At 35.4% G+C, this 12122-nt stretch overlaps 1 protein-coding gene across 1 annotated transcript; it reads left to right on the top strand.

Moving 5' to 3' along the window:
- The first annotated feature begins 3693 nt into the window (after positions 1 to 3693).
- Positions 3694 to 11781, top strand: LOC143604255 (AT-rich interactive domain-containing protein 5-like). The gene is made up of 12 exons (XM_077080789.1): positions 3694 to 3914; positions 3988 to 4027; positions 5267 to 5319; positions 6490 to 6535; positions 8903 to 8998; positions 9065 to 9187; positions 9286 to 9331; positions 9417 to 9492; positions 9669 to 9735; positions 10185 to 10235; positions 11276 to 11368; positions 11457 to 11781. The coding sequence occupies exons 1-12, from the start codon at positions 3694 to 3696 to the stop codon at positions 11559 to 11561; spliced, it is 1017 nt and encodes a 338-aa protein (XP_076936904.1). The 3' UTR covers positions 11562 to 11781.
- The last annotated feature ends 341 nt before the right edge of the window (positions 11782 to 12122 follow it).

The following is a 12122-nucleotide window of genomic DNA, read 5'->3' as shown; positions in this document are numbered from 1 at the left end:
GAATGCGAATGGTTTTGCCATGCGATGCGAATTGTTTTCTTATGCGATGCGATTAGTTTCACATAGGCGATGTGATTGGTTTTGCATATGTGATGCGATTGGTCTGCATATGCGATACGATTGGTTAGTATACGCGATGCGACTAAGATAGTAGCACCGTCGGCTAAGTTAGCTTAATTTCTAACTTAGGTAGTAAGACTCAGACAGAAAAGTAGTAATTAATACCTATACCTGTTAAACAGTTAGCCGTGCCCAGCAAAATAAAGGTGTTACAATCAATTCCGAAAGAAACAGGACCCATGTGAGTTCTAGCCCCTTTCTCTGTGATGTTTTTCGGGGCTGTTGCATACTCCTATGTGATAATTAATACACTTATCTTAAGTGATAAGTGTATGATACGTGTATGATTATATTGAATGTTAGTATTATAGAATGTCATATGAATGTGCGTAAATATATTTAATTATTATATATGCAAGTGAAAGATATGTAAAGTATGCGCGTATGATAGCAAACGTATGAAGTAAGCGTATGGACGATTGATGGGACATGTATGGTGGTATGGTTAAGTGAGACAAAGGGACCAGACCCTAATAATATCTGAGTTAGAAGGGACCAGACACAAATAATATCTGAGATCGAGGCAGGAGGGACCAGACCCTAATAATATCTGAGATTGAAGGGACCAGACCCTAATAATATCTGAGATTGGAGGGACCAGACCCTATTAATATCCGAGATAGAAGGGACCAGACCCTGAAAATATCTGAGATTGAGGGACCAGACCCTAATAATATCTGAGATAGAATAAGTAGGATAGATTACGGTATACCATAGGAAAGTAGAAAAGAAAGTGTGTAAATATGTATGTATGTACGTAAAGTATATATGAATGAGCAATAGCAAGTAAAGTATGAAATACGTATCTCCGAACGCGTATAAGTATGAACGTGAATGCATTGTATGTTAATTGATTAACTCAGCGTAACTGACTTTTACTATGCACACAGGTGAGTAGGATGAGGCAGGTTGCTTAAAGGGAGACATGTGGCAAATCAAAGAAGACTGGCATCTACGAGAAGAGAATACACGCGTTATTTATGTTTAATATTTAAGACTCATGTTATTTTATTTTAAACAAGTACCTATATTATGTAAGAATGGTTGACTTTATATTCCGCGAAATGTTTTATTTAACCCTTGATAATACTTAGCTTAAACTGAATTCGTGAGCAAATTAGTGGGTCGAGCAAGATATTCAATAAAGTAGAATCTCAAGTATGTTGGTAGGGAGTTTGTGGAAATTAATCTAAGTGTTACTCCCAGCATGATTCATCCTCGAGCAAGTGTACAGTACCTGGCATACTTAGATTGCTTAATAATACTGAGTAAAGGATGAAGAGATTCGAGCAAAGAACTTGTTTGCTCGTAGGAGCTATCCGAGCAAAGTTTGGTGTGATCATTAAGATGAAGTCTGCTTGATAGGAATATTTTCATGATGAAAATATTCTAAGTATTGGCATGCTCGAAGTCATGTCTCGAGCACACTTGATGATTACAAGGTCTTAAGAAGCCATACTTGTATTGAAAAACCATGCTCGAAGACCTGTTTTACAGTTGCATTTTTATTTCAGAAGGTTTCATAATAACTAATGATTAGGGTTCTAGAAGGAATGTCAGGTGGGTCTATAAATAGAATGTGTATGACACATTGATGGAACACCTCTGACCTAATACACTTTTCACCTGAGCACATTGTATTTAGATTCGTCATTCATTAAACCCTAATATTTCCATTGCACCTACTAATTATTCAGTCAATGAGAATGTAAATATTTGAGTTTAATTTGATCTATTGTTCTTTCCTGTGTTAGCATCTTACTATTTGTGGGTGGAATCTTAATATTTGTGGTTGATTCCATTAGGGGTCTTCATAAATACCTTTTCTTGTGTGTTCTTGTCAATTTTGTCTGTGTGCACGAAGTAATGGTCCTGACACTATGCAAATATTTTTTTCCATATAAATGAATAATACCATCACATAAGTATTGTAGAGTTTCATGTGATGTTCCCTGAGACATACAAAGTATCTCATCATAAGCGTTAAGAACAACCCCATATGCTAGCTAGCATATTGCGAATGTGCACTTCTATATTAGCGAAAATTTCTTTCTCGATCTAGCATCATATTGTTGTTGCAAATACTCATAGTTTGTATCCATGTCAACTACATATCGTAATAATAGTTCACTCGGCATCCAAAACCTTCAGCGTTAAATTTGGAACTTCAACAAATAATTTCTCATTAGACGTTTATGTGCGGCTTCATGATCTCTTTTCACAACTCTTGCCTTTGGTGTATTTTGAAGCTCCCGATCCAACGCCTCGTGTGTGCGTACACGAAGAAATTTCATGGTATCTAGTTCTGTACCATTGGACGATGAACTCTCAGAACTAGATGATGAAGACGAGCTAGAGGATGGAATTTTAAAAAGATCCATCTGTATGAGAGAATGATATAAAATTGGTGTGTAAAATTTTTAAAGTGGGTTTGATATACAGTTTTGAAACTTAGTTTATCTTTTTTTTTTTTAAAAAATTGATTGTTTCTAACGGATGTTGAAGATGGGATAGCTTTTTGCCTTGGTACTAACCACCACGTGATGACTCATAAAGGGGGTGGGGGTGGCCTCGGGTATCCCGGATCTAGCGGGAATACCAACACCACCCCCATTCTCCTTTCTTGACTATCAAATACGGGTTATAGAACCCGATAGTTTTGGAACCATTCTCCTTTCTTGACTATCAAATACGGGTTATAGAACCCGATGGTTTTGGAAGAGTGCAGTTTGTTGTTGATCGATGTTTGCATTTAATATATATTTGTTTTTCCACTAGTGAAGAAGAACACTTGAAGAAAGGGTTTTTTGTTTTTTTTTACATATGTGATTGAGGAAGAATTAGGTAAGTTTATTATGTATGTACGGGTCACATGCTCACATAATACATATATTTATTCAATGTTTGTTTATAGTATAATAACTTTTTTTCTTAAAATAGAGAAAAAAAAGAATGTAGAATTAACTAAATCTATAATTTAATTTTAGTTTAAAGAAATGTTTAAGGATGAATAAAAGGAGTTGCGTAATCCTTAAGGTAAGCCAGGTAAAACTTAGGTAGTAATTGGTGGTGTAATGGTAAAGGAGAGCTGACTTCGTGTTGCATGTGACCATGTTCAATTCCTATTCATAGCATTTACTTTCAAAGACATCAGGGTGATAATGAGAGACTGGGCGAATAAATGAATTTTATTAGTTGGATTTTTGAATTGAACGAGTTTTATCTCACAACACTATTGTGCCTTTGGACGAGCGTTCACGGGCGTTGACAGTAAGGGTTTTACCTGAATCAAAAGATAAGTGGATTCCGATATAATGAATTTAACACGTAGCCCAGTTTAAGGAAAAAAAATCCTCATATGATAATAAAATAAAATAAAATAAAAAAGTAAAAATGGAAAAATAATATAAAATTCTAGAAGCATAGATAGAAAGATAAGAAATGGTACAGATGTGGTGTGTGGGTGTATATATAAAGAATAGCACCAACGTGTAAAGAAGCAGCAGCAGCAGCAGCATTATTTTACGGTGACGTCATACCACCGATTGATACATACCAATTGACAACAGAAGGATGGTCGATGACGTGGCAAAGGAAGGCGGAGGAGAGTCGGCGTTGGTTAAAACCCTAGACTACCAGAAATCCTTCTTATTGGATCCGAATTCCACCGAAGACGAGTCGGGTACCCGGGAGGAACAAGCTGCCTTTATCAAGGAGCTTGACACTTTTCATAAGCACAGGTTCTTGGAGTTTAAGCCTCCTAGGTTTTATGGTGAACCATTGAATTGCCTCAAGTCAGTTTTTTTTTCTTTTCTTTTTCCTTTTTTCTAATGATTATTTGATTTTGACCTAATTTTTGTTTGCCAGGTTATGGAGATCAGTCATCAGGAATGGTGGCTATGAACAGGTTTTTTTTTTTTTTGTATATATATATAGGTGATTCCTGTTTATCACATTAGTATCTAGCGCTGGCAAATTGGGTACCTGTTTAGGCACGTTAAGATCTGTTTAGCAAAAAAGTACACTATGCAATTTTATACTTTTGTAAAAAATAATTAAAGTTAGGAGGCTAGGGTTTATCATTTGTTCTTCTTGATACATAAAGCATGTAACTGCGAGGATCAAATCACCAGAGCCAAGTTATACACGAGTCATTTTCATGTTTGGTGGTGTTAATTGCGTCGTTTTTAACATGTTAAACACGATAACACACGAATTGCCAGCTAGCCATATGTATTATGTTGCAATACATGCGTGTAATAGTTAAGGAAGTATTTTGTTTTACGTAAGCGTGTACGTTGAATTGCAGTATGAATGTATATAAAATTGGTAAACTGGTTTAGTTAAACAAAGTTGAAGAATGTATTATAGTCGCTTTTGTTCATCAGGGCCGGCTCAACCCTTTTTGAGGCCTGAAATGAAACGACAATTCAGGTTGTTTTCGATTTTTATTGTTACAAATCAAAACAACTAACCATGAATATGTTTAGCTTTTCAAATAACTTGAGGGCCAATTTCATTATTTAGTATTATTTTTTTGTCTAACTTTGGTTTAAATTGGAGGCCCTATCCTAGTGGGAGCCTAAACCCCTAGCTTTAGGTTACTCCTCTTAGAGTCAGCCCTGTCGTTCATGACCTATATTTCTGTGCTTACTATGATATATGTTTCTTATTGTTTTTGCATAATGAGTTAACCTAATAACCTCAGATGTTTCATTTTTGAATCTTACAATATCTTTCTTTTTTGGGGGACCTTTGATGTAATTAAAGGAGACGTTAAAATCGAATGTTTTGACATTAATTTATATAGTTTGAAGGAAACCTCATCCGTGTGACGTATGATGGTGGCTATCGTTCATGAACTATATTTCCATGCTTACTCTGCTATATGTTTCTTCTTGCTTAATCATAATGAGTTGAACCAATAACATTAGATACTTTGTTTTTGAATCGTACCATATCTTTCTTTTTTTGGATGCTTTTTGATGTAATTAAAGGAGACGTTAAAGTAGAATATTTTGACATTAAGTTATATGATTCGAAGGAAAATTTTCGTCTTTTGTTGAGTAAGGAAATATTTCTTCTTAATATGAAGATATCATGTTTCAACATATTTATGTAATTATATATTTTCTTGCACTTGTAGGTGACCGCAGGCAAGGTGTGGCGATACATTGGAGAATCATTTAACCCCCCAAAGTAAGCATCAAATGCTCATGTTTGGCTTTTTTTTATTGATTATTCACCTTATTTTATTTGATTTAAGAGTCTCGTTAAGAAAACCTTGTTTTGCATGACTCAAGTCATAGTTTAGCTGTTAGAATTTCACGAAGCAAGTACATGCCAAACTTGCGTGTTAGTTTAGTTGCTCGCTCTTATATGCTAATAATGCACAAAAATTAACATTGGTTATGGCTCTCGGGCGTCTAACTTTAATACACCTATACATACATCTGTCGCTACTCGTGCATTTTTGTCTTTTATGTTACGCACTACGTATACATTTAGTGACCATATTATTGAAGTCTTTTATTTTCTAGTGGCTACCAGCATTTAAACCAACCTCTCTTGTAGCATCTCATTTTAGCTAAGTTCATTATAATAAAACTGTTAGAACTTTTTTTTCCTTTATATAGGTCATGATTTTGTTAACTAGCATTATCATCAACATGTAATGGTACAAATTGTTTATATTTATATCCAGATGTTGATTTGTTGTCACGAAAGCCAACAGTAAACAGGCTTGTGTATATCTAAAAGAAATTGGAGAATTGCAATTGTTTCTGGGTAATGTTTTACAAGACGTGTCATTTAATGGTATTGATAGGTAGTGTTGTAGAACTCGCTAGGCGCTAGTCGGCTGGTGGGGTGGGGACTAGCATTAGTTGGATTGGGATTTTTGTATGTAATTTTCAGTCTTATATACACACACACATTTTTTTCATATGTAAGTTTTAGTTATACACACACAGTCACACTTTTGTATGTAGTTTACAAAGGTTGGCTGGAAAGTGTTCGGAAATTGGTCAGTGATCTAGCCCAAGCAGGACTGTTTTGGTCCGACTAGATCTGACTAAGGGGCGGGCGGTTTGGCTGATTACTAATTTTAGTCAGTCATAGGCAGAACCCAAAGATGCTAGTTAATTAAGGTTATGGTCATAAAACATTTGTATTGCAACAGTTTTGCATTTCATTCTCTTTTCGTTAGTTTAACTCACTTAATAAAGGTGAATCTTTGCATTGAAGAATAACGGGTTATAATTCCTTTTTTGGCTCTCAACATGCTTACTTGTGATGCCTGAATATTTCCATAAGTTTTTACTTGTATACTAATCTTACAATTTGACATTTATGATTTATTTTGGACAGGACCTGTACTACTGTATCATGGACGTTCCGATGTTTTTATGAGAAGGTTGTTTGCTAACTAGAGCTTTTTATTTGTTTATATTTACCCCTTAGTGTTGAAAGTCAACTGTTATTCTTTTGACTTTGCATATCAAGTTATTGCTAAAGTTATCTTTTAGGTTCATAATTCTTGTGAGAGCCATTACACGGATTTACATAGAATGTCCAGTTGTTTGGGCCTCTGAACCTAGAGGAAACATGCTATTTTTTTTTCCCGGATTGAGTTCTTGTAGTTTTATTAGAGGGGGAAATCCTAACCCAAACCCTTTCAGATGGTTCAGTTTGGACTGTTTTTAGAACTATATGGGTTAGTTTGGGTAAGGCGTTTAAACTAAGGCCATTCACATCCCCAACCTGATGGTGGGTGTCATTAAGAAAAATAAAAATTAATTCTTTTATAGTTGAGGTTCACAAACTGTTCTCCAAAACAACCTGGTTTGCAACCCATTTCTATGCCAAGTGTCAGCCAATCACTAGTTCATATTTCTTTTTCTTTTTCCCTTCTTTTTGTTAACAGTAATTTAATATACAATTTGATTTTTGTTTAAAAACTTAAATTGTTAACTTTCAAAAAAAATCTGAGAACACAGCCGTGCTTAATTTTTTTCTGAACAATTCGATATAATTTTTAATAAAACGAGGTTCTTTCAGAAATATGTATTTTTTTCTTATTAGTTTTCCGATATAATTTATTAGTTCGTAAACCTATTATTTAAAGTTTTATTTTTCTATATATTTTAAATAATCATAAAACTACATTTATTTAACAAAATAATTTGTTTGGTTTGGGTTGTGAATGAGAGTGAAAATTTGGATTGGGTTAGATTGTGTACCTTGATGAGAGAGAAATTATTTTTTGTTGAAAGATCGGGTTGGGTTGGGTTGGTCTGGGCTGGGTTGAGAATGTGGATAATCTAAAAGGGTCGAAGTTGGTCTTTTAAAAATCCTAAATATTGTCCGCGGGTCCAAGCGGGCCGAAAAGTTAAAGAAGGGGGTTAGTAGGGTTGTTCTGTTACTAATAGTTAATAAAGCACGGGTCAGTCTATCATTCATCAACACTCGTCCCTCATTCACTCATCCCCAATCCAGTCACCATTGTCTCCATGGACGAACATCCTTGCCAGCGTCGCTGCTGTGATGATCGTCCGCCAACTCCTTCGTTAGTTCAGGTATCATATTGATCCTGCAAGTCTCGTCATCATAAACTTTAATCCTTTGATTCCGAAATTTGTTAGGGTTTATATTTTTTAAATTGAGTTTGATTTATTACTTGATCTGCATTTGTTAGGGACAATTTCACCGCATCTTGTATTGAAATTGTAAACGGTTGCATATATTCAATTTAGGTCTCCTACTATAATTGCAAATTAACAATTGAAAATTGAAATTGTTTTCTTTTTCTGTGAATTTTGATACAGTCTCGTATCAATGTTACAGATTCACACTGTGTTGGTATGCGCAGTCCGACATCCGACATGTTAATCCAGCATCTGTAGCATAACCGGTACGGTAAGCGCATAATGTGGCATCGGACGCTTAACCGATTCCGGAATGCGCATAACCGGCATTTAACACGCGTAACAGACGCTGCGTGTGTACCGGTGCTGGAATGTGTGTAATCGGCACCGGAATATGCGTAGCCAACGTCGTGCGTGGCTGGTGCTCAGTACTGTGCGGAGGCAATTACGCATCAGGCGCCATGTTAAACGCGTATCAGGCGCTGGTTACGGTTGCCTCCCCTAGTAATTAGGCATTTAATCTGAATCCATGAAGTAAAGTTAACACAAAGATGAAAGATGTTATGCATGGATTTTGTTCATCTATTAGGTGATGGAAGCTGCTGATACATAAAGAAAGTTGAGATTAAACCCAAAAGCTTCTCAACTGGCACTGATACACTCATTCAGCAGCAATTTCCATTTTTCAGTAAATCATCCTTTTAAGAATGGCTGCAAAAAGAAAAGAAGAAAAAGACCCAACCTGTTCTGACCCAAAACCCGTTTTGACCGGCTCCATCCTCGACCTGTTCCGACCCAAACCTGTTCTGACCCGACCTGTTCCGACTTCCAACCTTAACCCGCTTTGACCCTGTGAGCCTAACCAGCACAACCCAACCCGCCTTGCCAGTCCTATTTTTTATTATTGTTTTGTGGGCCTAAGAAAGATTATTCCATATATGATTCACTTTTTAGATTGCTTTCTATTATATTTTAGTTGTTGGTGAGATGTCTACGTCTTAGGTATGAAGTCTTGGATATCATACACTTTATGAAATGATTATCAAATCCCTTATGCTTGATCTCCCTAATATTGTGTTGCATCTATACTTTCACATGCAAATGAAATTATTGCTAGCTTACATAAAATTTTGCAGGCGTTGCTTGAATACGAGAAATATAAGCTGAGCATTGGGGATCTTCCATTCAATGTTTCTTCTGCTGCTGCAGAACCTGCTTCCAATGCAAAACAGGTACCTCATATTTTACTCATTTCTTCATTAATTGTGACTAATCATGAACATTCTTGCTGTTTGTAGGCCAATGTTATTCGAACCCCTGGAACAGGAAGGGTCAGGCGAGATGCAGCAGCTCGAGCTATGCAGGGTTGGCATTCTCAACGCCTTCTTAGTAATGGGGAGGTCGGGGATCCGATCATTAAGGTATACTTTTTGTATTTTTATTTCTAATCCATAACATTTTAGAAATTTATCTAGCTTTTGTAATTTTTAACCGACATAATCAACCTTTTGTTTTGTAGGATAAGACATCAAATATGACTGCGAGTCGAGAAAAGCAAAGCATTGGTACAGTTTGCATCGAGTTTAAACATAAACATCTTTTTTTTTCAATGCTTATACTTTTCTTTGACTTTTTCCTTCGACTTTATAGGTTTGCTGAAGCGTAAAAAGCCGTCTCCGGTTGAACGTGGTGCCAAATTTGGTCACGTGAAAACATCAAAACCACAGTGAGATGTCTTTATTCTTATTTTATGAATTGTGCTGTTTTCAAGTCTTAAATCTTTCTTTGAAATATTAACTGTTCACTGTTAAGTGTTAAGGAGGATAACCATATTAAGGATCATAAGATTCCTTAAAAATCTTTTCCATTGACTTACACATGTTGCTGTAATGTAATTTGCAGATTGGACTCAGCAATTGTGGATGTTGGCCTCCCTGCTGACTGGGTGAAGATCAATGTGCATAAAACTGTAAGTTTATTTGAATGCTAATTTTTAATTAGAGAAAATTACTGTTTGCGTCCCTGTGGTTTTAGGGTGGAAGCACAATGAGTCCCCGAAAAATTTTTTGAACTGGTTGAGTCCCTGTGGTTTCAAAAATGAACTATTTGAGTCTGTGGTTTTAGAAACGAACAATTTGAGTCCCTGTGGTTCCAGTAAAATGAAAGTTTACCTTGAAAGTTAGGTAACGGTAGGGACTCAAATAGTTCATTTTGAAACCAAAGGGACTCAACCGCTTCAAAAAAATTTTAGGAGACTCATTGTGCCTCCGCCCTAAAACCACAGGGACGCAAACAGTAAATTTTTCTTTTAATTATTTTTTTAATTAATTGAATTACTTTAGTTAATTTACTCTAATTGAAGTTAAACCTTTCTTAGGCTTTTGATTTATTACCTGTTTTTGTCATTTTATTGTACAGAAGGATTGCTTTGAGGTGTATGCTTTGGTTCCTGGTCTTTTGCGTGAAGAGGTAATATACATACTTATATGCATACATGCACACAGGCATCATTTCAGAACTTTCAAATAATTCAAGAACTGTAAGAACTCTTAACAACCAATCATTCTGTTTACTTATTTTATATATATAATGTTTATTTTAAGCAATGTTTTAAAAGTTGGTTCATACCGGCTGGTTGAACCAGTTATACCGGATTCTGAACAGGCAGCCGGTATTTAGAGCCCCGCATTTTTGGGCAGTTTGCAAGAGCATATTTTTTAAAAATACCGGTTTAAACTAGCAAACCGGTTTTAAGCCCAATAGATTTTTGATACCTTTTACGTCCCATATTTTTTAAAAATGACTTTAACCTGATAGATAAAATTGAAACGAGTAAACCAGTGAACGATGCCATAAACCAATTGCACACTTTTATTTTATAAAAACTTTGTTTGAAAATAAAGTGCCTTTGTATTATTGTTTTTTTTATGGATTACATTTTGGATTACTTTTATTATTGAATTATGTACTTTTGGATTTTTTTATGAGTTGAAGCTGCTTTTATATGAAATTACATGGTAAACTATTCAACTCGGTTGAACCTCCCGGTTCAAGTGGTTGTACCGTTTTTAGTCCAATCTGGTATGAGTAAAAAACCGTTTTTCAAAACATTGATTTTTAAGTGTATTTTCTCATTTATTATACATTATTTTAAGATTACATGAATGTAAACTGGTTATGGCACATATCTAAACTTGTGATTACATATATGTAATAAAAAAATTACATATAAAAAATGACAAATTACCCTAAAACAATACTAAATATATAAATTAAATAAATAAAATGATTGGCTGTTAGGAGTTCTTAAAATGTTTTTAAAGTTCTGAAGAAATGTAATAAACCCTATGCACACACACACACACACACATATACATATATATATATATATATATATAGGGAAGGACTCACGAGAAAATCACTTTTAATCAAGAATTTATTTTTAATTCTTTTTTACTTTCTCATTCCTTTTATATCTTATTATTCTTTGCTAAAATAAATATATGCAGGTGCGGGTGCAGTCTGATCCAGCGGGTCGATTGGTTATATCGGGAGAACCCGAGCAGCTCGACAATCCATGGGGTGTTTCTCCTTTTAAAAAGGTACGTCTGCAAAATCGGATAACCTAAATTGATAATATAATAAGATGTAGCTTGCACAGTAATTGATTTGAAACTTTTTGTAATCAAGGTTGTGAGCTTACCGTCTAGAATCGACCCTCAACAAACCTCAGCGGTTGTGACCCTGCAAGGCCAGTTGTTTGTGAGGGTGCCATTTGAGCAGCCAAGTTTGTAAACCATAGGCTAAGTGGTTAACAAGAGGTGCAGAAGATGTGCAGGAGGTTGTAGTTGTAGCTGTAGCTGTAGCTGTGCAATTGATGGTCTGCTTACTGGGTTTAGGGAGGTTTAAAATGTTAAAAGTCTGTGTAGCTATGTATGTTTCATAGCTGTGTTGTGTCTGTGGCGGCTTTGTATGTGATCTAGACACTTGTGAAGCATTTTAGTCACAAATATTTTCGGACAACATACATGGATCTCAATCGGACAAACTTGGTTTTTCGAGCAATCTTATGTAGAACATCATAAAGATAAACCATTGTTTTCATAAGCAGCTGTTATTAAGAATGAATTCGACCCAGTCTTACTGGTAGCCAGTTGATTTAAATACACACACTGAAGTGGTTATGTATCATGTCCCAATATGGACGTGCCGCTCAGAGAGCCATGAACACAAAGCTCGACATGGTATATAGGGAAAAATGGAATTGTTGGCAACGGTTCTACCGTTTTTATTAAGTTTCCCCATTTTGTTTAGTCAAAATATAGTGCATGCTTGGGGTTGAGTTTGAAAACAACT

The sequence above is a fragment of the Bidens hawaiensis genome, unplaced genomic scaffold (assembly GCF_021521415.1).
Source record: "Bidens hawaiensis isolate Kalapana, Puna unplaced genomic scaffold, B.hawaiensis_p1.1 tig00064519_1, whole genome shotgun sequence".
NCBI classification, from domain to species: domain Eukaryota; kingdom Viridiplantae; phylum Streptophyta; class Magnoliopsida; order Asterales; family Asteraceae; genus Bidens; species Bidens hawaiensis.
Note: the sequence above shows the minus strand (reverse complement) of the source record. Positions and strands in the feature narration are given on the sequence as shown.